The 27,969-nt window shown below is 46.9% G+C and overlaps 2 protein-coding genes across 2 annotated transcripts; one reads left to right on the top strand and one right to left on the bottom strand.

The window, feature by feature from the left end:
- Positions 1-14: 14 nt before the first annotated feature.
- LOC146198361 (cytochrome c-like) lies at positions 15-8,189 on the top strand. The gene is made up of 3 exons (XM_084593828.1): positions 15-172; positions 1,937-2,123; positions 7,842-8,189. The coding sequence occupies exons 2-3, from the start codon at positions 1,940-1,942 to the stop codon at positions 7,985-7,987; spliced, it is 330 nt and encodes a 109-aa protein (XP_084449954.1). The 5' UTR covers positions 15-172; positions 1,937-1,939; the 3' UTR covers positions 7,988-8,189.
- Positions 8,190-11,021: 2,832 nt separating this feature from the next.
- Positions 11,022-27,161, bottom strand: LOC146198360 (uncharacterized). Its single transcript, XM_084593826.1, has 4 exons — positions 26,966-27,161; positions 21,187-21,300; positions 20,774-20,956; positions 11,022-13,381 (listed from the first exon to the last, which is right to left on the bottom strand). The coding sequence occupies exons 1-4, from the start codon at positions 27,074-27,076 to the stop codon at positions 13,310-13,312; spliced, it is 480 nt and encodes a 159-aa protein (XP_084449952.1). The 5' UTR covers positions 27,077-27,161; the 3' UTR covers positions 11,022-13,309.
- Positions 27,162-27,969: the final 808 nt, after the last annotated feature.

The raw sequence follows: 27,969 nt of genomic DNA, 5'->3' as shown, positions 1-27,969 counted from the left end.
TCATTGATCGGCGTAGCAGACGATACGTTTCCATTTGCCCTCTGCGCATGCGCGGCTGCAAAAAACGCATGCGCAGTACACGGTAGTGCGGCGTGGCTTTCTCAGCCGGCGTCCGTGGGTCACCTTCCTTGCACGACTCCCGGTCGCAGCGGTAGCGTGTGAACCTCGTGAGGTGAGCTCCTGGTCAGATGACTTGACCAGTCTTTGTTTATCAATGTAAGCAGTCCGGCATTCAGTCCTATGCTGACCCCCTTCGCACGCTTATGTTAAACGGCTGATACAAAGTCGTCTGCTTTTCAGTCCAGCCCCCGAAGGTCAGTGATAGGCCTAATGAATGAATGAAAAAAATGTGTTAGCCCGGTGGATCAGCCTGCGTTGTATTAGATCGCTTCGCTGCCGCATTTTACTAGCGTTGTTACCTGGACTCTGGATATCCAGACCAGTACCTCCGTTACGCATGAGCTGTGCAGCAGAGTGTAGGCTTCACGTGTTTGCGTACTCATTTTTTTTGGCACTATTTGACACGCAAGGTGACCGTGTCAAGGATGTGCCCGCAGGAAATCCAGTCGCGTTCCGTTCTCTCGACTCATCTCCGGACCGGTGAACTTAAGTGGCGTAGCGCATTATCCAGCCACTATTTTGTACCTCTACTTGACCTCTTTTTGCACAGTTTGGTTCGTTCTGCTTTGTATGGCCGCAGGCCGCGAGCCTGGCATGCGGATTATTGCATAATAATTAAGCGCTTTCTTTAAAAATCGCGATTTTTTTTTTTTTAATGAAAGCTTGCATTTCTAATTCGTATAAATAATTAAAGGGCAACGTTCTCTGGAGTCGTGGCCTGTGCTTGAGAATTTAACCTGTTCTGGCCCTTCGGTAAGTGCTTTTCCCACCGTGCACCTCTGCATTGCTAGACTGAGGTGCAACACCTTGGCGTTCTAAATGGAAGCATTGGACCAATTTCTAAGTACTTTATTGTCTTAAGACTGCTCAAGTGTCAAGGTAAAAGTATCGTATGAGTTCTGGCAGTTGATCGCACCATATTCAACCTCACAAAGTGTAAATTGTGCTCTTCGCTGCTGCCGCCTTCACGTGCAGTGTTTCAGTTAAAAGATGCCAGTGCTGCAGCATTCTGAAAGCACTTTGGACCTGTAAAGGTATGCGTGCTTGATCGCATAGCATTGTTTGACCCTTGTCGCATGGATTAATCCACCGACACCATTCTAGAATAAAGGGGTCACCCTACATGCCCTGTGTGTACAGGAAGTCTGTTCACTGAAGTGAATCATTCTACTGCTTATCAGCGCTCTTCTTATCACTCTGCTCAGCATTGACAGTTATATCAGCATTGACAGCCTTGCACAGAAAGTAGAAGATAAAGCATAAGAACAGGGGTACTTGAATTTTTCCTATGGTGCAGAAACACAGAGGCTAATGGGAAAGATTCAACTTAAATTGAGAACAATGCAAATAGCTGTGGAAAGGAAAATGAGAGGTGTAATATTGAGAGACTTAAGTGAGCAGAATACGTTGGAGAACAATTGCAAATAACTGCCATTCTAGCCTAAATCAAGAAGAAATGGGCAGAGCATGTATTGTAAAGGCAAACTGATGGTCGCTAAGAATAACTGGTTGGGTCGCGAGAGAAAGTAAGTATATCAGGCGCACCAGAAATTTAGGTGGGCAGATAAGAAGGTTGCGGGGATAACATGGTTGCATCCAGCACAGGACTGGTTTAATTGGAGAGATATGGGTGAGGCATTTGCTCTGCAGTGGGTGGTCAAGCTGATGGTGATGACGATGGCACTGGCTTGCAGGCTGTCAGCTGGCTAAATGCCCTATTGCCCTGTGAATTTGACTTTCTTGGCAAACTGTGCATTCATGCTTGTGTTGGTGAGGTGGAGTGTATTCTGAAGTCCCGTTCATTGCTTTCTTTTAGGCCATGGGTGATATCCCAAAAGGTGACCCTGAGAAGGGCAAGAAGCTATTTGTGCAGCGATGTGCTCAGTGCCACACGGTAGAAGCTGGTGGCAAGCACAAGACAGGCCCCAACCTCAACGGTCTGATTGGACGCAAAACTGGCCAGGCAGCAGGTTATAGCTACACAGATGCCAACAAGAGCAAAGGTGAGTCTTCATTGCCCTAGCAGCTCCACTACCAAACCACTTTCAGAACATCTCAATTTCAAAAGAAAGCTCGTTTAAGAGCAAACTTATAGGCAATCCAAAGTTGTTTTCTTTATCCTGGTATCCTGGTATTAGTTTCCTGGAACTAGTAGTTTCAATGAACGTTGAAGCCAGCTCAACTGTTTATTCACACGATCATGCCATGTGTAGTTTACTAAAAGTGTGTCTATACCACTGTCTATGAAGGACAGCACCCTTGAATCTGAATTAAAAGATAACAGGCTTTTTAATTCTATAGCTAGCTGTGTTATGGAGGGAAAATTTGTTGCGAAATTTCCGAGTTAGTTGGAAGGGCTGTGATGGCATAACCACATGCCCTTGCGTCATTGTTACAACCACCTTGTGATGATGACATAGTAAAACAAGGATGACATTACTACATAAATGATAAATGCTTATTGGTCTACACGGTCATGATGCCATTTTGCTGTCATTACATAGTTCCGCTGAAGAAAGGAAGGCAGTTAGGAGAATGAAACTGCTGTTTTGCGCTACCTTTGTACCTCTGAATAATTTTTTTTTTTAACACGTGGGACTATAGCCAGAAATGAGAATTTCAAGCATAATTGTGCCTCAGTATTATTACCAAGCTGCACAATACAAGCCCACCAGACCTCCATACTGTGCTATCATTACAAGTATCAAAATCCTAGGAGACACGCACATTCACAGAGATAGCGCACCCAGTCAGAGGATTCTTCCAGAGCAGCATATTTTCGCTTGGTGGTGACAGTACCATAGGCGATAAACAGACAGTTGTAGCACTGAGATCAACTCTTTATTGGGCTGACTTGCACCCACAAAAGAACTGATTAATTCGACGACATCAGAAGCACTCTCTAGTTGTCGAACTAGGAATGCTAATACAGTAGAAAGTCGACCTAGTAGTAGTCGAAGTCTGTGAAGAAGCATCTAGATAAAGACTTAAAAAGTGGCTAGCACAACTTGTGACATTGTGGAAACAGACGCGAGTAGCTGGAAATATTTGAGATACATCTTGGGGCACATTGTGTGACAAAGATAAATGATAAAGCTGCACATCAGCAACTCTAAGCATAAATAAATAAAAAATCATGAGATCTATAATAAGGCCACATGCCAGTGGCTGCCACCATCAACAAATAAAGGTCACAAGGGTTCACGGCAATATATGTCGTACAGTAAAAGCTCCTTAATTCCACATCTACGGGACCGTAAAAAATTCTCGAATTATCCGACTGTTGAATTATCGAATGGAAAAAACAAAAACAAAATGAGCTCCTGGATAACATACCTTTATTTGGTAAAGAAGTTAGTTATCACCATCTGTTTTTTTTTTTTCGAGCGAATTTGACCGGCGGCAATAGCGCTAGTCGCTGCCAGATGCTCCGTGGCATGCGCACCATCAGTAATCTGTTTGCAGAATTCTTCCAGAACGGACAGCGCTTCTGCGGCTTCTTTAACCGTGCGCTTCGACGGCGGGGGCAGCTGTTCACAATCATCGTTGCCGGTACTTTTATTTTCCTGAATTATGTTGTCCTCAGTCAGCTGTCCGGCGACTGCAACGCCATCATCGATGGTGATGTAATCAGCAAGCCGCACAGAAGAAGGCAAGACATTGTCAAAACAGCTGTCGTCCTCTGCGTTTGCGTCAGCCGTCTCACATGGCAGTGTCTCTGCACGAGAGTCCAGTGATACAAAACCGCTATGCCTGAAGCAGTTAACGATCACTTCTGAAGGCGTCTTGGTCCATTCATGAGCCAGAATGTTTATAGCGCTGAGGAGCGTAAGCTCATATTTTTTCCCCGCTTCCATACACAGAAGCATGCGCTGCAAGACGTGCTTTCTGTATTTGCATTTCACGAACTTAATTATATTCCCTGATCCATGGGTTGTAGGGCTGCGGTTGTATTAGGTGGGATAAACATCAGCTTGATCCATTGAAGGCCCGACACCTTGCAATGAGCACTGCAATTATCTACAACCATGAGGACCTTGCGCTTCTCCATTCCTAAACGCCGGTCAAGCTGATGCAGCCAAGTCTGAAAAATGCTGGATGTCATCCAAGCCTTCCTGTTAGCGTGATAATTAACAGGAAGGTTCCTCGCGTTTTTAAAGCATCTAGGCTTCTGCGCCTTTCCAATCACTAAGAGCGACAACCACTCTGTTCCCGTCATGTTGGCGGCAAGTAGAATAGTTACTCTTTCCTTGCTGCGTTTTTCTGCTGTGCACGGGTCACCTTTGAAAGTTATCGTCTTGTCCGGGAGAGCTTTAAAGAACAGTGCTGTTTCGTCAGCGTTGAATATGTTTCTCGCGTCATACGCAGCCAGATGTTCTAGCAGGTCGTTGGTCCGCCACTCCTCGATTGCTTCTTCGCTCGCGGCAGCTCTTTTGCCACACACATTCTTGAATGTGAGATTGTGCCGGTTTTTAAAATGAGCGGGCCAACCTTCGGAGGCTTTAAAATCTTCGACATTCATTTTTGCGGCGAATCTTTCAGCCTGTGCACAAATTAGTGGCCCACTCACAGGGAGATAGGCCTCTCGTGCGTTTGTGATCCAATGCAGTATGGCTTCTTCGAGCTCCGGGTGGGCCGCCGTCCGCAGTCTTTTCCTTTTAGCATTGAAGCTTTCACTGTCGAACGCCTCCAAGATGCTCTTTTCATTTTTGACATACGTGGCCAAGGTTGTCCATCACGTCTTGCCGTGAAACGCCGTCCTTGATCGCCTTCAATATTTGCACTTTTGTGGCCAGATCCATCGCTTCATACTTCGGCCGCTTTGCTGGTGTCGCCATCGCAGCAGCACTCAGCGTCAAGATGCGCAGGCACAGCACTCTATGCACACATGCAGCACAGTAAACACATAGGCGAAGCTCGACTACTCCACTGCGTGAAGGTAGGGCTAGGAAAGAACAACTTCCGACTGACCTCGCTCTCCTCGCATCATTCTGCTGATGGCGATGACAGTGCGGATGGCGTACGCTGCCTTTTTTTTTTTTTTTTTCAGCTTCACACTAGCACCGCTCTTGGCCGTGTTTTTTTTTTTTTTCCCCTTCCGCAGTGAAATGCAAAATGGCGGGCTACGGGGCTATGGAGCTACGTCGAATTAACTGACGCACGGCAAAATTTGGTCGAATTAACGAGAGTTTTGCACATAGGCTCCTATGTATAATTGGAGGAACCTCGTGTGCACGTTAAATTAACCGATTTGCCGAATCAACGAGCTTTCACTGTACACCGCTCTCGAAACACTGGCTTCGATGATCGTCGTTGTTCAGCATGTCGGCAGATCATAGGGTTCTTCCACATACTGAATGTCCCCTTAGTACAGAGAGATCCCAGGGCACAACAGTTTTCTTCAACTAGTGAAAGTCTGATACTGTATGTGTGGATTTCAATGTCCCAAGCCTATATATGTCCCAGAACAACACTGTATCATGGCACCACTGAAGAGCGTTCGTTCAGAGCACTGTGTAATATATTTCGCTGTTCCTTGGGCTGTTTAATACGTGGTCAGATGGCGCCACGTGACAGGGGCTTGTGAAGTCAGTGCGCTGCAGTGGCCATGTTGGAGAGGTGTTGCAGGATGGTTAAGTGCCGCATGGAGGATTGAACTTGCGGTTAGTCATTTTATGCCACTTCGTGTTCTCCTTATTGAGATACATGAATGAGCGCAACAGCGGAGAATGTGGTCCTGTAGCCCATCTAAGCTCATTGTCAAGCTACATTCAATCCGAGGGTTTTCTTTTTTTTTTTTTTCCCCCAGCCTCAGCATTCAAGCTCTGACTTTCGAGCCTACGCATGCATTCAAACATTGCTTGAGCAGTGCAATGCACCAGCTGTGTGCAAAGAACTTTGGCCGCCTGAGGTTCTTTAAAGCGCTAACCACATGAGGCGACAATACGCGACGGGCTGAGGGCCGTCAAATCTTTGCCACTCGTTGCTGCCGATCAAATTCTAGATTTTTGAAACATTCCGCGTGTTGCCCGGAAGCAGCCCGTGAGGCAGCCAATCGCATAAGACTTTGGGGTGCTCAAGTTCTGTTCTATCTTCTTCTTCTTTCCTTTTTTGCAGGTGAAGGTTTTTTTTGCTACTCCGGTTTATGCGAATAACCTGGTGCCTGCAGACGATCACTTCGTCTGATCTGTGTATTATGAGCGCATCGAGACAGTTCAGTAAAAGCTTGGATGGGTAGTAAAAGAAAAAAAAAAAGACTAGTGTGGCTAGATATTGTTAATTTTCGAAAGGAGAAGGAGAAAGTCGCTGTTTGCAATGCAAATCGGCATTGCAGTGTAGTAGCGCACCGCTGCACTGTGACCCTTTGAAATGCGATGCGTTACAAGAAATTTCAAAAGTGTTTTATCGTGCTTCGTGCTGTTTAGTGTTAAAAACGGGATATATCGTGATTGCGCTCCCCTAGGGGGACCGAACGATGAGGCGGCGGTAACAGAGCAACGCTGAAAACGGGCTTGTCACTGAGCCGTGTCGCTCCGTGCAGTGTGCACCAGCGGCAACGACAGGCGTTGTCGGCAGCGGCGCGAGACGGATTGCTAGGGGTTGTCGCCTCGTGCAGTTACCGCTTAATGGGCACAAACATTTGAAGGGAGTTTCCGCATTTTGCCTGCATCAGGAATGCTGCCTTCACAGCTATGATTGGACCTGTGCTTTCGTTCTGGGTAGCAGAATGCCTCTGCTGCTATATGTGCGAGCGTCTGAAATGAAAGGGAACCCAGAGTGTGTGTGCTACATTTTGATTTCTTGTGGAAATGCTCCTGGCCTTCCTCCCGCTGACATTGTCATGAGCAGTTAACCATCTTAGAGAAAGGTTGGAGTGCACGCAAAAGGTTAAAATACTTATGCAGCTGCAGGCAAGGCTTGGTGGGTATCAGTTAAAAACTGTAGTGGGTCTGGTAAAGTGGCTGTGTTGCGATCAATCTTATTCTGCAATGAAATTCTCCACCAAGCTTTCAAAGGTCACGAACATTGCACAGCTGTATAAACTTTGCCTGCATATCTCCTTACTTTTCTCGCCACTATTTTCTGTGGCGCTAAAATGTACAACAGGTACGCATAGCTGCGCTATTGTGCCATCTCTCATCTGGTGTGCCTGCTGGGATTCTTGAAGAGTGCAGAATTATCCACAAAACACTGGAGGGTCGAGACCGTTATTAGTAAATTTTTTTGCTAATCTCATGACTTTGCAGTTTTGCAACCTGGAAATATTTAAAATGATTTTAGGGTGCCAACTACTAAGCCAAAGGATGCAAGTAAAACCTCGGCTGTGGCGTCAGTGTCTCGATGGAGGTGAAATGCAAAAGGTGTCTGTGTGTTGTGCAAAACCAGAAATTCGAAAGTTCACCAAACGAAACAAAATGGACCAAACAAAAATTGCAGCATTAAGGCGAAATAGTGGGTGGGTTAAGAGGTCGAATCGTATAATCTGTAAAGTTACTAAAAAATTTGGGGATTAAAATGGATTGGTGGATGAGTTTTTTTAAGTGGTTGGATTAGTGCATTCTGTCAACTTAATCCACTGGAAAGTCCTAGAATATTCGAGAAAGAGGTGACTGATGAATGCTGATATGCTATTGCATTACTTTAAGAAAGTGCTCAACAAGATAATGGCAATGGCGATTGCTATAAATTTAATGAATCATCTTCAAACCTCTATCTTTCAGGGATCACCTGGAACAAGGACACACTGTTTATATACTTGGAAGACCCTAAGAAGTACATTCCAGGCACCAAAATGGTCTTTGCTGGCCTCAAGAAGCCACAAGATCGAGCAGACCTAATCTCCTACCTGGAGCAGGCCACGAAGTAGATGCAGCAGGTAGAGAACTCCGGTGACAAGCTCGGGGCACTGCCTTCTCCGCTCCTACCATTGTCATACCCAGAAGTAAATTATCACCGTTTTCCATATGTTTTGGGGCAGTGGCGTGCTTGCTGCAGAGACAACTTAGGTGCACTTTGCGGGGTCGCTCCGCCGTTGCAGTAATAAATGTTTGCAGTTTTACCGCTGTTAATGATGCATGGGTTCATTTATTATCCATATCGCTTATTTCTTTTTTTACACTGCACCAGAAAGTTCACATTTGAATCGCCAAGGATCTCCCAACAAATTAAAATTCAAGGGGTATTTAAATTTCTAGCAGGAGGGAAAGGCTGAGGGTAGCGGAAGTAGCTTTTTTTTTTCCAGATTATTACTTTATCCTGAGCTTAGCCATGAAAAGTGGGGTAATAGCACTTGTGTTACTGCTTTGATTCAGCATTAGCATTAGGTGACTGTGAGACTTCGCCCCCAGAACGCAAGGCCGCGAAATGTTTTTGAAACGAGTAACTAATAACGCAGTTACAGCCACCGCAATCACCCGATTTTGTCGTGTTTCTCTCCTCCCGTTTCCTCACAAAGAAAGTTAGTGGCCCTTTGAAGGCCCCTAACTTTCTGCGACCAAAAATTTGATTTTCAATTTCAATTTATTTCCATAGTGAGGGTCGAAGCAAAACAGCCAGAAATTGTGGCTTGACATGCCCCTCAGCTCCTACATTGCAGGGCAGCAGGCAACATTCACATTACTTACACTAGTAACATCGTGAAAGGCAAATAATGGTTGTCAAAAAATGGCTGGCGCAGCATTAAAACGAGGGAGAAAATAAAACAAAAACAAGGCAATGAAGGCACACAAAAAATAATAAAAAACAAAAAACAAAACCAATTCGTAGATAAGCAGGTCAACACTTTATGTAACGAAAAAGATAGAGAAGCTGAGAATGAACTGAGAATTCCACGGAAGACTTCAAAGAATGCTTGATAATGCACCTCACATCATATTTGAAAGTTCTACAAGGTAACTGAAGCAGCCTTTGCTGAAAGGCATGCAAGCTGCTGGGACAAGTCATCTTTTCAATCATCTTGGAGTGAAGAGTGCGACAATCAAGTGCAATGAAAATGGATGTGGGAGGAAGTCTGGGTCACTGAGAAGGTGAGAACATATAAGGCGTACAAGCTGCTGGCACAAGCCATTTTTTCAATCATCTTGGGGGAAGAGTGCGGCAATCAAGTGTAATTAAAGAGGATGTGTAAGGAAGACTGTGTCACTGAGAAGGTGAGATCATATTAGGAGAGTTGATTGGAATAGTCAGAGCAAAGAGGGCAAGCGAGTGCAGGACTGGGCCGCTGAAAACACCAAATAGCAGCTGCACAGTGGAGATGGAGACTACTGCTTTGTAGGAAACTTCTCGCATCAATTGCTTTGCTGCTTCTCTCTATTGTGACATATACATGTGAAGAATGTCATATTAAGTAGCATTCATGTATCAGTTAATTCAATATTTTAGCGTGCAGTTTGCGTCATTTTTGTTTGGTGCGGGTTATGGTTTGCCAGAGATTGGATTGTAGTCAAAAATATTCTTAGTTCCAAAAGGTTCCCAAGGTAAATTGTAATTTCCTTGGGAATTAAATTTGTAATTTTCATTACAAAGAAAATATGAATATTAATGATCATATACAGTGCATTGAAACATGTTGAAATCCATACTCTTCGCTGTATCACCCCAAGAACTTCTGCACAGATTTACTGAGGCCCCCACCAGGGTGGTGCAGTGGTAGAGCTATCGACTGTGCCCAAGGCTGCGGGATCGCATCCAGACTTCGGCGGCCGCTTTTCAGTGGAGGCGAAAAGCTGGGCGCCCATGTGTTGTACGATGTCAGTGCACGTTAAAGAGCCTCAGGTGGTCAAAATTTCTGCAGCCCTCTACTAAGTCGTCTCTCATAGCCTTAGTCGCTTTGGGGACTTCAACCAAACAGATTTATTGAGCAGCCAAAGCAATCGTGACTCTAATTGGATGTGCAGTACAGCTGAATAATTGCACAATGATAACGAAAGAAGTAAAGGAAGCCTTAGAAGCAATGCAAGGCAGACAAGTTTCTAGTTAGGGTCAGGTAAAAGTTCTTTTGGATGGTATGGACTGTGTTATAAAAAGTGTCTACCCTGTATGTGTATGAAAGGCTAATGACTTCATGTGTACCAGAATCTTGGGAGAATACTGACTTTAAAAGACTAAAAACTAGACCAGTCAACTTATTATCTGTTACCTACAAAGTGTTTACTAAAGTAATCACTAGTAGAATTCTGAAAACCACAGATTTTTATCAACCAAAGGACTTTGAAATCATAACGACTATTGAAGTTACCCTTATTTGTAGGTTTGACAGATTACAAGAAAGCATTTTAAACATCGGCAGTAATGCAGGCATTATAGAACGGGTGTACATTCAATAGCCATACTGGGAAAATACTGGAAGATATCTGCAGCAATTGAACAGAAACCATTGTCCTCCGTAAAAGTAAAAAAATCTCGATAAATAAGGGTGTTGGACAGGAAGTAACTATCAGTTTTTTCAGGGTTTCAAATTAGGAACGTTTGAGAACAAGAGCTAAGCAAGAATTCCTTAGTTGTGTGCGATTTGCTAATGACATTGTCTTGCTAAATGCCTCAGGGGTGAACTACAGAACATGATTGATCTAGACAAGTGAAGCAGTGCAATAGGGCTAAAGAATAGTATGCAGGGAACTAAAGTAACATAAGAGAACACCAGTTTATGATAGGTAGGTAGTAAGGGAATGCATCTACTTAGGCCAGGTAGTGAAATAACTGGAACAAGAATTGGGTGGAGTACATTTGGCAGAGAAATGTACAACAGCAATATTTCGCCCCTACTCACCTGTGAGGCAGAAATATGGTGGGTAATATAAAAAGAGTTAAACCTAAATCATGACTGTGCAGCAAGCTATGATCAAGGTTTAATTGAAAAACCTGTGCTTTTTGGTACTTATTTAACAATCCAAGGTTGTCAATACTAATGTGAAGCTTATTGCAGTATGTTTTATGGCTTGAAATTTTACCAATAAATCTGCATTTCTTGTTCGATATAATCAATGTTTATTCAGTTAGGCACATTACATAGCATATGTAATGGACATATGGCTAAGGAATGATTGACCTTTTAGCTGAAAAAAAAAATGCAATCTCAGTTGACAATTCTGTTGCACATGAACTTGGGCACAGCTGTTAAGCTGGACAATTTTTGTTTATTAAAATGCACAGTATGAGCATTTGTATGGTTCGTACAAACTTGAATGCCTGCATCTAGGGCATGAAACACTGCTTCTGAGAGGAGCAAAAAGTTGGTTACATACGTGGTTGAAGTGCGTAGGAATACAAACTGAGGAAGTCTACGAGGACTCTGACTTAAATAATGACAGAAGTGAAGGCCTTCCATATATGCCAACACATAACACATTCCCGCAAAGGAATAGTACAAGAAGCTTTCCAAGTGTCGCCTGATATGGTGATGCATGGAGTGCATGGGCTGTTTTGCTTTCTTGAAAAAAAGAGCAATTGAAATATTTCCGCATGATTAGTCCTGTCTACCATAAAAGGTGCTACTGAAACATGTTGAGCACACTTATCCTCTGAGCCTGAAGTTCCTTAGTACAAACTATGGTTTCCTCCACAGAGAAAAATCTAATCCAGTGCTGTAGCAAAGCTAGCACAGAATCGTAACAGGATGTAGAACTGGAATACTTTTCTGTTACCTTTTCCAGTGGCACACGGCAGTTATAGTCACACTGAATCAGAGCAGGACATTTCAATATGGACTTACAGTTAGGTGCAGCATGGAAGGAGGCTCATTGTCCACTTTTAACCAGCTATTGCACCACAAGTACGCTTATCTAGATAGCTTTCTTGTGGTCATATGATGTCCATGACACATTTTTAACTTCAATGTAGAAGTAACATAATTTGTTTTGTGCAAAGATTGCCTGCTCCAATTCATATGGAGTTTCTTGTAGTAGATCCTACACTAGCCACAGAAGTAACAAGCAGAAGGCAGGCTTCATTATGTCCTTTGATAGTGTGATGTTACATAGTGTACAGGTTAAAGCAGGATGAATGGGTGCTGTTTACTGTCATGTAGTCTACAAGACTTCCAAAGTATGATTCATGAGGTTTTTTTTTTTTTTTTTTTTTGTTACTGAGTAGTTTTTCTTGATATACATGGAGACATTTTGTGGCTATGTGGCAAAAACAAGGCTAAATGCATAGCTCGCTTTGCGGCAGTACTTTCTGCCTCCAGAAATTTTTGGTAAACTTGCTACGGAATAGTATACCATTACAGGAAGAGGTGGCAATCTCATGAGGTTTCCCACCTCTGTTCAAATCAAATTCAAATTTACTTTATTCAGCTTTTTTTTTTTTATCCTGAGGAACAGAAAAATGCTAGGGTAGGAGCAAAAAGCTACAAACGCAGTAGCCTGACGAGGCTCCCACCGCGGTTTAACAAGGCCAACAGACTGTTACAATTCATTGCAATTCACAATTCACCGCACAGAACACAAAAAAAACATATCTAACAGGAAAACAAAATAATCGCGCCAGCAGCTCCAAAGGGCAAGATATAATCGGGTGTACACAAGTTCATGTAATAGAAGCAGAAAAATAGACGATGGCAAAAGGTTACAATACATCCGCAATACAAAAGCAATTTGTGTCGGAGAAATGAACATAATTAAACCCATAAGTCTTCAAGAATAAGGTATTTCCGCCACTTGTATTTGCTAAGGTTATTTATATCTATATTTTTATTTTGTAGGAAATTCAAATATGTAGGCATGTGGTATTGCAGCATGTGTCGACCCTGATTAGTGCGGGTAGAGGGTATAGACCAGTATTCTCTATTTCTGAATATGTAGGGCACTTCTAAAGGTCGAGGTCATTGCTATATCAGGCTTTGCAGTATTGTGTACCTTTGAATGTAGGTCTAAGAATCCTTTATTTGCCATTGAAAGCAGTAGATGGACAAATGCCAATGTTCTGTTGCTGCAAATATCAATCCCATTATCCTGTGGCACAAGGGAAACCATGCACCCCACATCTCACTGAAATGCAACTGAAAAGTTGATCATGGCACCCTGAATAATGCTACGCTCTGCATGCACGTCAATCGTATTCACTGCCAGCAGTATGAATGAATGGTGTACAGGTAGACTATAGACATTTGCCAAAGGCTAAGAAGTTGGGTGCTACAGTTTCACCTGCCCTGCAAGACACTAATCTGCATGCGCATAGTGGGTGTGCGCCACTAGCAGTCGCCCCTGAAGTCGGCCGTCCAGGCATCCACATCTTCAAAGAGGCGGTGCACAACGATCTCCTCCTGTAGACCATTGACATCGCATGGAAGACAGAATATAAAGGGTGAATCAATGGAGTGTGATTGCACCATGTGTGCTGCAGCGGACATTACAGAAGTATAGCATGTGCTAGGTATGCACCATGTCATAAGTTATGATTGGGAATGCTTGCCTGTTAGGCTTGAGCAATGAACACTTTTAGTGTTCACTTGGAACATGATTTTAGTGCTTTTATGTCGGCAACTTTTTGATAGAGGTAAAAAGCAAGGCACCCGTGAGCCATACAATGTCATGGCATGTTAAAGAACACCAGTGGGCAAAATTTCTGGAGCTCTCTACTACGGTGTCTAGTACCCATGAAAAGCTGTTTACTATAAAACTAGAAAACGTACACGAGCAATAGGTATCCTATCAGACCTCTCCGGGACGCAAAAATAACCTAGCTTCATTAACACCTGGTAATACCTTTTCAGGACCCTGGTGAAGCTGGTTTGACTGGGTTTTTGAGGGCTTTGTCAACTATTCCCTGTGCTAAGAGAGCAGCACAGCATCTAATATGGCAGCGTCCTTCCCACTTTTGTGAAAAAGAAAATGATGCTCTGCCTCTCCCTGCTCCACTCGGCGCAAGCTGGTGCGCAAGAAAAATTGCAAACAAGTCGTGGCAGAGTCGCTTGAGAGCGTCTAAATGGGCGCACCTAGCAAGCCCCGATGACGTCATCGAGGAGGCTCCACTCAAGCTTTTAAACTCGACTCGAGTACGTGCAAAGACCACCTCTACTGATTTCTTGCATTAGAGCATCCCCCAGCATCATTTCAGGGGCCCTTTAAGCCCCATAAACAACCGATTTGTGATTTGTCGTTTTTATATAGAAATATCTGCGCTTTTAAGGTGAGAAAACAACATTTTTGCAGCAAAAACTATTGAAAAACAAAAAGCCATTTAACAAAGTGTGCTCATTATGGGCCGTGCTGGACGTCTCACTGGAGGGCTCTATTCATTTTAACTTCCTTCGGGTACAGCGCGTGTGGAAAGGAGGATGTGCTCAGGGAGATTTTTTTTTTTATTGCGAAACACTAATTCCAGTGGTTCAGAGCCTAGTAAAATCGTGTGTAGTTTGTATGTCTGCTTCGTGTAGGTGCCAGATACTGCGCTTTTCTTTCCCAAACACAAACCAACTAACGATTTTAGTTCAGTTTAGTTTCTACGGTTTAACGCCCCACCCAAAGCAACTCGAGCTTGTGGCAAAACTGACAATTGAGCGAGTTGGTACAGCACATTGGAAAATAAACAAAATTGCGAGGGACTTTAGCGACTAAAGTAGTGGCCCCGCCGGGGTGGTGCAGTGGTAAGACGCCCAGCTCCTGTACCGGAGCACCCGGGCTCGATCCCGACCTCGGCGGCAGCTGCGTTTCGATGGAGGCGAAACGAAGAGGCGTCCGTGTGCTGTGCGTTAAAAGATGCCCAGGTGATCGAAATTACTCCGCAGCCCTCCACTACGGCTCCTCTTTCTCTCCTTCCACTTTCACTCCTACCTTCCTCCCTTCCCTTAAGGCGCGGTTCAGGTGCCCACAGCGACAGATACTGAGCCTTTCCCTTCCTCGGAACCAATTTTTATTATTGAAGGCGAAATCCTGAGAAGTCTCATCTTGCCTAGCGTTCCTGCCACCTGCAATGCCACACTTGAACACGCGCTAAGAAACGCCACGCGACAGGAGAGATGGCGTACCGTCCAAACGCTTACTTGTCGGAGAAAGTGTGACAGATACTGCGCCTTTCCTCTAGAAGTCTCAACTTGTTTAGCGTTCCTGCCACCTGCAATGCCACACTTGAACGCGCGCCAAGGAACACCACGAGGCAGCCACCTTAGATGTCTCTATGCTTATGCCTGCCATCGTTAGCTTGTTGTTGTAGTGGTTATTTATTGTATGTACAAAAGGAAAGAAAAGATGTTTGCCAGCCCCGGTATCTGCTATCTTATATCTGAAGCACCTGAACTGGGGCGGCGGAAATAAAGGGATAGCGAGGAGAAGGTAGAGGAAATCAGAGGTGAGTGATAGGGAGAAAGAAAAGGGTAGGTAAAAATAAAAGAAATATATACACTATGGTACAGTATACAGTAGTTTGCTTGAGGCCCACCCGCAAATGTCTTAAGTCACTGAGCACTCGGCCCATCGGGCGGGCCTCCGCAATAGCTCTCCGTCCAGGCACAGAGCAAAACAGCGCAAACTTCACAATGGACAGAGAAGGGCAGACGAGACACAGGCGCTGTGTCTCGTCTGCACTTCTCTGTCCATTGTGAAGTTTGCGCTGTTTTGCTCTGTGATGAACCAACTAGCTCGAGATGTTTTCTCCGTCCAGGCAACTGTTCACAACGCACGCACTGGCCAACTGTACAAAACACTGACGGCTGCCGTGGGCGATCGGCCGTTATTGTGGGAAATAGCACACGTGGAGCGTTCAGTCCCAGCGCGCACTATCTGGCGAGGTGAAATAGGCGGGTCATCAAGCCCGCCTGTTCGATGTACTCACACAAGCTCACGTGAGCTCGCTCGCGGACGCGCGCACAGCCCGGCGGCCACAGGAGCACAGATTGGTTTAAAGGAAAGGCGCAATATCTATCACACTTTCTCCGCCAAGTGTGTTTAGACGGCACTCCATCGCTCCAGCTGCGTGGCGTTCCTTGGCGCGCGTTCAAGTGTGGCATTGCAGGCGGCATGGGACGTCGCAACCAGCCTCGGCCAACCAGAACGCTGCAAAAGCGGGACACACTTTGTCCACGACAGCACGAGACATGGAAGCGAAACACATAGCGCGCTTGTGGTGTGTTCCGCTTCCTTGTCGTGTGCGCTATATATTTTCCAAGGTATGAGAGGCGCCGTAGTGGCGGGCTGCGCAGATTGCCACCGGGGTCATTTAAGGTGCACTGTCATCGCGCAGAGCACGGGCGCCTTAAGATCTGTGTAAATTGGTGTGTGAAAGAGAACTGAACAGGGGTTGAGGGGAAGTAAGCCGAACGTTTCGACAAGGGCTCGTTGGCCCCTGGCCCCTCAAACCACGTGGGACAAGTCCGCTAGTCGAACGTCAGTTCGGCTTGCGAACTGACGATTGTTCAGTTCAGTTTTCTTTCATACCGTCTAGCCACCTTCTTCCTCTCGTTCTAGCCAAAGTTGTTGTATGGGCCCTTATACTGACTTTTTATTATTTTTTTTACCATACTCGAGATCGAGCAGAGTCGCCACCTTGCGGCTCAGCGGCGAAACCTACTCAGTGTGGATGCGTTTTCGCGTCGCGTGCCAGCCCGCAGTGATTTACGCGCGCGCATGTGATGTGTACAGGAGTGTTTTTGTCTTCGACGCTTGAGATCCTTTGACATGCAGTGTCTCAAACGAAGTGGTACTGTCGTTACCGCCGTGTCAAAGCAAAACAGGTCGTTGCCGTCAATAAAAGTTAATGCAAACGCTCAGAAATCGCATATTCCATTTTCTGTTTGGAATACCGCAGCTACTAAAACATATGCCACCGCAGACTGCTTCATATAGCAGAATGCAGTTTGAACAGACCACTCTATGCCTACTATGCCGTCTGTATGCACGATAGAGTTGTGTGAGTACTATTGTTTTTGTTTTGTTTTTTCTTTTTTTTCTTCTTTTTTTTTTTCTTTTTTCTTTTAAACCTCGGTCGCGGTGTCTCAATGGTAAGGGCACTCGACTGCTGATTTCGACAACGGGGGATTCAATCACAACCGTTTCGAAAGGCATTCCTCTGCTGTGGGATTTGACTGCACAATAAACAATCCCACGTGGTAAATGTGGTGTTAATAATGAAAAAAAAAAAAAAAGACACCAAAACCAGCCTCTGCAATCATCCGCCATAGCCGATGCCGCTTTCATGCGTTTAACCCGGGTCAATATGCATTTTCTTTTCTTTTGTTTTGTTGTTGAAGGCTTCTGTGCATCCGTAAACGTTTTAGTGAGCACACTTTGCTTTAGAGAAATGCTCGAATGTTTGGGAAACATATTCCCTGCAGCTAATTATTGCCCTAAATATTACATAATACACCTAGATCAATGCACTTCACTGGTAGCCTATAATCCATTTTCGTCCAAGTGCTGTCTTCCGACAAAACTCGTCATTTCTGACAAGGGGAGTAAAACAGCTTCATGCGGGCTTAAATATCAGTGTTTAGTTCGGGAATAGATACATTTTTATAGTCGCATGATAAGATGACCCCCATTTCTTTCGGAATAGTTTTATATCCGGCATCTGTTTTGGAAGCAATCCTAATATTTTACTTCGCATAAGATTTAGTCACTGCTAAATAATTAGTGACAAAGAAATTTTCAGCCTCTAAAATTGCTTCCCAGAACATGACAGTGCCCATGCGCAGTTTATAACGATGTCTTCGCAGCGAGTAATTCGTAGCTTGCACTTTAACGTTACTGAAAATTATTCGCTGATTATTGTAAATTCTGTCAAGTGTGTAAAAGTTCTCACACGGTGAAATTTATTCGCATTGCAAAAGAAAATATTTACACTGCTAGTTTACCGTTATATACTAACATCACACACATCAGAAATTCCTTATACTTTCCTCGGTTTCAGGAAATCATTTAGTTAGTAGCGCATGCATTAATACACTATCACATTCTATGACAGTGGCCGCAAAACGCATCTCGGCAAATTCAATCCACTTAGCGCTGTACACGTGAACAATCAGCTTTCCTGTGCGGCGAGGTTTCCTGTATAGTGTCGGCGTGATCTCACTTTTGAGGAATACTTGCGCGTGGTTGTCTGGGCCATAGTTTATGTGGACTCAGTCTAGAGCAACTCGCCATGCAGTGCGCTGCGAATGCTACATTTAACCTGCTTAATCCTCGAGTCAAGTACGATATAATGAACCAGGCTTTTTCGATTCAAGAAAGCCTGGAAATTACTGCAGGTCAGAGCACGAACCTTGTATCTGCGTGGGCTTGACACTAGATTCGCCTGTCTCACTCGCATGAGACACGCGCAAACTGTTTAGAAGCCGATAAGAAAAACAAAGCTGTCATTAGGCAGGCCCAAGCATTAGGCGCGTGAGCGCGGTACAGCGCAAGAAACGTGCAAAGTAAATCTAGGTGGTTGCGTGCTTTGTTTTCCTAAAATCCGCTCTTCTTCTGCTGCATTGGGGAAATACTTGGATTTCTTTTCTGCAATATTGCAGAAATATCAGAGGACACGTTTATATCGCCAACAAACCCGCCCTAAACTCGGAAGCAGACCTATACGCAGCGTGCGTTTCTGCGAGCGCCGCCGGCTGCCGATCCACACTACAGGAGTGCGGTGGCGCCACCTCTAGGTCGATCTCGCGGGGAATAGGCCTGTTCACACTTGCGACTCACGGCGGTTGTGCGACTGTTTTGGTCGAAATGCGACAGTCGTAGGCCGTTCGAGCACTGCCCGGTTTTCCAGCCTTGTGACTGCGGGTCGCAAACCGGTAACCAATCAGCGGCTCAGCTGAAGTTAACGGAAGCCCTCGTCGCTGGTACAGTGCCTAGAATATAAGGTCTCTTCGATTTGGCTTGCACTGGCTGCACTAGTTCCGAAAAGTGCTGCAGCGGTGCCAGGTGGTCACGTGAGCGTGCAGTGCCAGTTCCGACACTGGCGTGCGGCGGCAGCTGCCAAAACGAGTACGCAAGTGTAGGACTCTGCAACCTAGCAGACGCGTGCGAGCATCATGCATCGCGTGCTGTAACATGATCACGTCGTCCAGTTTCGAAGCCAGCTGCCGTAGGCCTACAGCGCTCGATCGGAAAGTGACGACGACTAACAGTGACACCAATTGACCAAATACCTGCGACTGCGCACGATCGTTATATCGGACGGTCTGCGAAGGTGCCATTCATGCGCCTGGGTACGAGAGAATTAACGTTGTAAGCAGTTGCCACGAGTTCTAGTTTAAATAATTAAGACTGCCTAACAAGACGCTTGATTGGTTTCCACGAACTTACTTCTGTCCAAAAGCACTAGCTGACGCACGTATGTTTGTACCTCATTGCGCTCTCAGACATTATATGTGCTCCGTGGGCGACAAGTTTGATGTCGCATAGTCGCTGCGCAAGCTGTCTTGTGGCACACACACTTGGCACGACAGAAACTCGATCGATCGCAGCTGATTTCTGTTCGCATCCACCCGTCTTCCGAGGTCACAACGCGATAAAAAAAAAATTGTACATAAGACAACGCGCGCGAAGGTGCCGTATCGCGGCCAGGTACCACTACATATGTGGCCACAACTACATATAATACCGCTCCTCTATCAACAAAATGCCAATCACCAGCATGCAGCCCAACTACCTTGTATACGCAACCATTTGCGGATCCGTTAGCAGCGAACCGTCCGGGTTCTGAAGGAGACGGACTTTACAAAAGCTACGCAGAACGATGCGCAGCGTCGTCTGCTCTTGGCCAAGCGGAGCGTACGCCAATGCTGCACTTTTTTCTGCACCTCTTCTGGAGCGAGTGCAGAGTGAGCGAGAACTCGTGCAGAACTAGCCCTGCACCTTGACAAAACGAGGAGAGAAGTGCAGACGGCACGCGCGGCACTGGCAAAACGAGGACGGCGGTGCTGCACTACTTGAACTAGTGCAGCTGGTGCAGCCAAATCGAACTATATTGCTAATGAACAGTCAAGGTCGGCAAGCATCGTTCCGAAGGAGACCATTTCGGGAAAGCGACCCGCGGGTCGCACATTTGCAAGTGTGAACATCGGTAAAGCTGAGTGGCCCCCTGGTTCAAAGTGTGGTATAGAAGGCTATGCTTTGGTCTCATATGACAGCTGGTCGCACGCCTTTCGCGACTCTCAAGTGTGAATGAGCCTTATCGCTCTCTTCCTTTATTTCCTCTTTCTGTTTGCTCTGTTTCTGTTTCCGCCACCGCAGCTCAGGTGCCGAGAGCGCGATGGCGAGATGCCGCGGCTGGCACGAATCCTTTTCCTATATTGTTTTAATTATTTTCATTAAAACCCACTTGCAAGGAAAGGCTCAATATCACGCTTCTCGCTGGGCCAAGGTGCCTCGATGTAGCGCGCCGCTGGGCACCTGAGCCGCGCCCTATGTGAAGGGGGCTCTCAAATGCCATCTATGGGGCAACGCCCCCACCCTCTGTAATATTGGCAGAAATGTTTCTACCACCATCTATGGGAAGGGACAGGGACTCAAAGAATGGTACCGTAACTCAGGTTTACGGAATGCACGATTTCCGCCACATAGGGACTTTTACGTTACTGATGTCGCCGTGCCAATTTCTCGGTTGTAAACCGCCAAGAAAAACCGTGCCGAACAATGCTTTCGCACATTAATCGGTTTAAGCGGAGTTAAATTCCGGCTATAACTTGTTGCCCTTGCAAGAATGAGAGAAGAGCGAATGAACGCACCTGCATCGATGCCGGGGCGAACCGGTGGTAGGTGTGTGCGGGCAGCACTACCAGGTGCCCCGGGCCAACTTGCAGCCGCAGCCACCGGTCTTCCGGGTCGCGCACGTCCAGGTACCCGGTACCTTGCTCAAAGTAGCGCACCTCCTCGTCCGGGTGCTTGTGCTCGCGTCCAATCATCTCCGTCTGCGCAACGACGCCTCATTTGTCCAGTTGCTATATTCGAATACATTAGGCTCGAAACAGCTAGGCTTGCGGGCGGATTCATGGTAGCGCCATCTTAATAGAATTTAATGTCACTGCCGTAAAGCTACGCGACCGTCTACAGACCTCTGAATTCTGAGCCGCCAGCTAGCCAAATTTTGCAACTTGCGGTCACGAGCATAAATTCCAAGAAAGAACCACCAGGCACGCACCGTGCTGGCATAGTCGTCCCTGCGCGGAGAAATGAACAGTCGGTCCTCGAAACGAATGGTCTTCTCCCGCCTGATTCTGTCAAGCATGGCGGCGGCGTCTTCGGCCGACGGTGCCTGCGAAGAACGAACATCACTGCAGAAAGCAGGCGCGTCTGAGGCGTACGAGCAATTTCATGTCTCATCCATTTACGTTTGTGCTGCGGGAACTGGCGTATTTGGATCCTAGAAATAGTGGGTCCACTTCGTAGTGTTTCAAACTAGGCGCGCTCCTTCTCATTCGCGTGCAGAGCATGAACGATCCAGTCAATCGGAAGGGAGAGATAGCAACGACAGGCAGCGTGGCCGCTGAGCTTGTCAAGAGTCGAGTCCCCCTGATGAGGTTGGGACAGGTAGGTCACCGCCGCTTGCGGCGGGGGCTGGCCTGCCTCAGAATATTTATCTGTTGTAGGCCGTCGTTGCACCCGCCATCGTTTCGGTGGTGGACGACGGCTGTTGTTGCGGCGCGCGTCTTTCTCCCCCTCTTCCTTTTCTTTCTTCTCTATTTTACAGTTACCGCGTCTTTCCCTTCCTATAAATCAATCAATCAGTCAATCAATCTCTTCTGTCTGCGCGAGGCAGCGGAGGTGGCTCAGCTACAGAGCCAGCATCAGGCCCGTGCATTTTATTTTCCTTCTTCGTATACAGCCACAACAACAACAGCTTGTCGAGAGCGCGGCGGAGCGGGCAAGCGGAGCGTTTGAAAGCGGAAAAGATTTTGCTCTTTTAAATGTCAGCGTACTGCCCGTGAGTTGCTACGTGCCGGAGCACTATAGCATCACCGCCGTCTGCGCGAAGATGCCTGCGCTCCGAGTTTTATGGCAGCTTGCGCGTTTCACAAGCGGCACGATTTTGGCGTGGAAAAAATTTTCCATGCGGTTGAGGCTTCAAGCTCTCGGACCGCGTTCAGCAGACAATGCGGCGGATGCAGCTTACTGCCGTAGCAGCAGAGGTGCTTCGATCCTGATATGGTGAGGTTCTTTGCGCGAGTGCTGCTACGCGGCAAGAAATGTTTCTTGTAACGTACAGTTCGGAGCCCCTAATTTTGCCGTGTCACATCGCCTTATTTGCGCCGCAGTGTGGTTTGTCCTTTGCATCACCTTCTCTCCCATCAGCGAACTTCACGACAAGCGGATGAGCAATAAGGTATCAGCCACTGAATCTGCGCGTACAGGCTTGGGTGACATCATGTGACTCGACTCAGATTCGCGCTCGCACCAATTCACTTGCTGGTACTTTATCGCCATCCGCCTGTCGTGATGTAGGTTGCTGGGGTGCGCAGGCCTTGCCAAGATCACGGTGACGACGGTTGAAGTCCTGACCCCTGTTCTGTTGTAATCTCGGCATTGCGTTGCCGCGAGCCTCGACCGTGTGCTTTCGCAATTTTTGGTGATCACTCGTGGGGCTGTTCTACAAAAGGCGGAGCTTTCGAAAAATGCGCATGTGTCCGATGCTTTCGATACCGTACGATTTTTGCTCCACCCGAAGAAGTGTGTCTTTGATAACTTTGTATATCGCGCGCTCTCAATAGTACTTACTATTGTGTCGCTCGGAATAACAAATGTTTGGGTGTGGTACGTATATACCTGATAGTCGAAGTGGCGGCTGACACGCGGTGACAGCCTTGTATATTGGTAGCGCTGTCTCGCGCCCATGAAGGAAGGAAGGCTCGATCACATTCGTAGCCTAAGTACGTTCCTCCGATGAGCAAGAGATAGCGCCAGCTAAGGTAAATAAAGCAGCTGCGAAACTTCGCCCAACACATCAAAGAATAAAAATAGCCAGTAATACCACCTCTGTGCGAAATCTGAATTTTTTTCGGTATGCTCCGAACGCCCTAACAATCGGGTTAATCGGGGTTTAACGTTGGTAAATCAACTCTGTGGATGTGATACACTACAAGCTGCCAATGGAGACGCCCTAACGGAGGTCCCCTGGTTAATTTGGGCTGCTTGGGGCTTTTTCCCGCACAGACATTGCACAGCACACGCACGTTTCTGCATTTCGCTTCCAACAATATGCGGCCGGGATTGATCCCTGTGGAATCAGCTACTGACTGCCATAGTCGATAAGCCACCGCAGGGGCCATCATCACAAAACCTCGATATATAAACTGTAGACGCATGTAACGGTTAAGAATATGCGGGCTGCCTTGCTGGCTTGACACTTTGATTATAGGATTCCATTACGTCTCAGCGACTAAGGCTATGAGGGAAGTGTGGAGGGAACCGGAAATTTCGAACATCAGGGGTATGGTATATATGTATGTATAACAATGAAAAATTTAGCGTGCATTGACATCGCACAGTATACGTGGGCGCTTTGCTTTTAACGGCCATCGAAAAGCGGCCCCCGCGGCGGGGATTCCATCCCGCATGACGATTGGTGTGTCAGTTTTAGTTTAAACTTCATTCTGATTCGAACAGTGGTCTATTAGGTAACCAATGTTTTAAAACTATGACGGTTGGTGACAGCTACAGTGAAACTAACGATAGCAGGAAAAAACAAAAAAAATGCGCTTTTGTCGCAAATATAGCTTGACTGCGTTAAGGGTTTTCTGGCCTCATTGCTCATCTGCGACTGGGACAAATGTTGCCGAATGTCACGGGCTCAAAGCCACTTGATGGGGCTAGCTATATATACCCCCACTAGGGTGTCTACCCAGATAAGATTGGGATGGGACGCATTTGGCAAGCACTCTCAGATTATGACTAGCAGCTTCGATATAGCTCAAGAGGAAAGTATACAACAGTTTCATCTTACCTGTACTCACCTATGGAGCTGAAGCGTGGAGGCTAACGAAGAGAGTTCTACTCAAGTTAAGGACAACGCAGAGGGCTATGGAACGAAAACTGGTAGGGGTAACGTTAAGAGATAGGAAGCGTGCAGAGTGGGTCAGAGAAATAACTCAAGTTACTGACATTCTAGTGGAAATCAAGAAGAAGAAATGGGCCTGAGTAGGATATGTAGTGCGAAGAGAGGATAACCGATGGTCGCTTAAGGTAACAAACTAGATTCCAAGGGAAGGAAAGCGTAGCAGGGGCGGCAGAAAGTTAGGTGGGTGGATGAGGTTAAGAAGTTCGCAGGGGTTAAGTGGAGCAGCTAGTACAAGACAGGATTAATTGGAGAAATATGGGAGAGGCCGTCGCCCTGCAGGGGGTATAGTCAGGCTGATAATGACGGTGATGATGATTCCCTATTCGCCAAAGCTCGCTAGTGCGAGTGGTTGCGCTATCCAGTCCCTCCTGTGATACCCTTCTCCACTCTTCCCACTCCTTGACTCTGATTGCCGACTGCCGTTTCCCTCTCAACACCCTCTCTCCCTCCATTTTGTAGCGAGAGCTACGCTGGGTTACCACCAAAGTGCATCTGCGACTCGGACATTTGAAGCAGCCTTTGTGAGCAATCCGTTTGGAGACGTGTAGTTTGTGCGAGAGACTTTGGCACCACCAAAAGTACTTGACACCGGCGATGTAAGGCCGCGGTGGCCCATTCTTTAATGTTTCGGTGCGCGCGCCGCAGGAAGCGGCGATGGAAATTTCTACAAGCTTTGAGAACGCGACGCGACCGATTACGTGATTTCGGCCACCGCGCTGCGCCTCCTCGCCCTCGTCGTCATGGGCTGAATCACGCGTGCATTCCCCCGCACGGACCCGGCCCTCCTTCTCGCTTCGCGCGGGAAGGCCGCGTTTGCTGACGACGTTCGAGAAAATTCCAGACCTCTCTAGCGAGCCAAGGGGGGGAGGCATAGCTTTGGCAGTGCTAAGCTGCTTTCCGCTCCTCCTCCGCGCCTAGAAGCTTCTGCGCTGGCTATTTAAAGGGCCACTGTCCAGGGAAGGCCCTTTTAAGCAAAGGAGCCCAGTGTTTCGATCAGGTACCGGAGATACTCTGTGCAAAATGCTACAGTGACACGCGCGCCGCAAAGCATCGAAAATACAATTCAAAGCTATCTCATGCTCTCCTCCGGGAAGCCAGATTCCCCGTTTCCTGCGCTGGCTCGACGGGCCACGATAATGACGTACGTACCGGGAACGACGTCAATTGGTCCGTCTCGCTGACTGACGGGAGAAGGATGGGTGTCTACCGCTCGCAGCGCGCTTTTCCCTCGCCACGGCCAGGCTGAATCCAGCGGCGCGCGCTCCCTCGGCCGTTTCTTTTTTTTTTTTTTTTCGCGCTCGCGGACAGCCACGCCCCACCTCCCGCCAAACGCGGAGGAGGAAGGGGAATTTGTATTGCGGAGGCTAGACGACCTCGGGCAGGAGAGTGAAAAACCTTTGCGAGGGAATGGAAGGAGAGAGGCATGACAGAATCGGGTGATTGCGGTGGCTGTAACTGCGTTATTAGTTACTCTTTTCAAAAACATTTTGCGGCCTTGCGTTCTAGGGGCGAAGTCTCACAGTCACCCGGGAAGAAAATATTTTCGACCGGAGGGTGGACAGTGGGCCTTTAAGAGCGCGCCGCGCAGCCATCGACGGTTCTGGTTCTTGCGCTAAGGCTAGTCGTCGACGAAGACAGCGTAGCAGGCAGGACCCGACTGAAAAGTTGTAAAAAGAGCGATGCGTTGTTTGCAGTTAGTCTTTCGCCCAGTCTCTTATGTAAAGTGTGTCGTCTCACTGCCTCTTGCAAATTAGTTTTCTGTATCTTGTGTTTGTGTCGTATAAAGTTAATTTTCGTTTTGTTACTGCAAGTTCGTCGTCCTACGTCTCAGTGTGTTTGTGAGTGAACTAAACGTAGCCTGCCGAATCGAGGAGCACCTTGGAGAGGTGCGGAAGATTTGGAGAACGTAAAGAACCTGACGTTTACTGGTGAGTTCAGGGAAACGTACCTCTCGCTAAGTATATCCTGGTATAGCCGAGCTAAGCAACTGCCAATTTTTTTCCATAGAGGCTTCACGCGCCACCACCAACGGCAGACACGTTTTGTGATTATGGGCGTAATGCTGCTAACGCATTGAAAGGATCGCAATTGGTCTTTTGGGTGCGAACTCGAGAAGTGCCACTTGAACAGAAGACGTCCATACAGCTGTAGTATTTCTTGACGACAAGCGTGGCAGTTTTTTGTACCAACATCAGTTAATTTGCCGCGAAGAGGAGATTACAAAAGGGTGATTAAGGCAAGCGCCAACAATTACCATCCAGAAAAGCTCTAAAATGAGTGATTCAATTTCGCCTCATGTGAGCTGTGGGTTATAAAGCGGCAAGAGAGGAAGATGCGGAAAAAAATTACGAGACACTTTGGCGACTAAAGTAGTGAAAGGTGAAAGCCTGAGTGCCGCATTCTGCTACACATTTGTTGCAAATGTGGCGGTGAAGAGGGTGACTACTGTTTCACATTCCTCCCTTCCTTTACGGCGACAGAAACGATGGTGTAGCGTCCAAACTCACACTTGCCGGAGAAAGTGTGATAGATACTGCGCCTTTCCTGTAAACCAATTATAATTATATGTAGAACTGCAACGAATGCCGACAAGAGGCTAACGATGGGAGGCAAATTACAGGATAGGAAGAGTAGGCTTTCGCCATTCTCCTTTTGAGAGACTCTCTAATTTTATTCATTTATCTTTAAGTATCGATTCAACGGTTGGTCGCTTCGAATTTGGCGGCTGGTGACGTCATTTCGTCTCGACCAATTAGAGCCGCCGCAAAATCGGGAGACACTGTTTACGACAACTATGAGGCATTAAAGGCTTGCGCCTTAATATCTGGGCGTCGGGGGTTGCGCGCGCGGGATGCGGCAGGCGTACCTCGTAGAACAGTGCACCACCTCCGATGATCTGCTGGATCCCTCTGGCATCCATCAGCTTGCCCGGTTCATTCACATACCAGGCCATCAGCTTGTCCGGCTTGGGCACCATTACTCTCCGCGCGGTTTGAACCTCAGGTCAAACTTCTCTTGAGCGAAAGGTTTGCCGTTGTGCTCTCGCCGATCTCTCGATCTCAACTGGCTCACCGCGCTGGATGCACGGTGAAGTAAACAAGGCTCGGCCAGTTATCGGGTGCACGATAGCGCGGGTTATGTCGGTGCCGGTCGCTGTGAGTTCGTAGGCGCCAGAAGGAAAACATATATCAGGAGGAAGGGTTGCTTTGCCAAAAGCCTATTGTACGCGCGCCTGTTTTCAATGGCAAAATGCCTGTGCAGTCGGAAATAATAATAATAATTGGTTTACAGGAAAGGAAAGGCGCAGTATATGTCACACAATTGTTCCGTGGATATTATTTATATTTTATATTATGTATAAATGTATATATTAGTTGGTTATAGGAAAGAAAAGGCGCTGTACTGGGCGACTGAGCCGTAAGGGAGGACAGTGAGCGTGAAAGAGAGACAGGTGCCAAAGAGAAGGGCTGCGGAATAATTTCGACCATCTATTGACCACTCACAGAAAGTTCCAGGGCTTCTCGAAGGAATTATGTACTCCGGGGGCAAGCAGCTTCTCCATCGATGCTTTGGTTGGGAGATGAAGAGTTTCCGCCATGCTAGCATGGAGGCACTCTGTGGGTGGCTGCTCCTGGCCCTACGGGGCTGGGACTGGTAGGTCACTGCCGCTTGCGGCGTAGCTAGCCTGCCAGCATATCTTTAATTGTTGTAGGCTGTCATTGCACCCGCTACCATTTCGGTGGTGGACGACGGCTGTTGCGACGCGCGTCTTTATCACCCTTTTCTTTTTCTTTCTTCTCTATTTTCTCTTCTGTCCGCAAGAGGCAGCGGAGGTGGCTCAGCTACAGAGCCAGTAGCAGGCCCGTGCAT

This window comes from Amblyomma maculatum, chromosome 2 (assembly GCF_055883805.1).
Source record: "Amblyomma maculatum isolate TAMU_Amacu chromosome 2, ASM5588380v1, whole genome shotgun sequence".
In the NCBI taxonomy this organism is placed as follows: domain Eukaryota; kingdom Metazoa; phylum Arthropoda; class Arachnida; order Ixodida; family Ixodidae; genus Amblyomma; species Amblyomma maculatum.
Note: the sequence above shows the minus strand (reverse complement) of the source record. Positions and strands in the feature narration are given on the sequence as shown.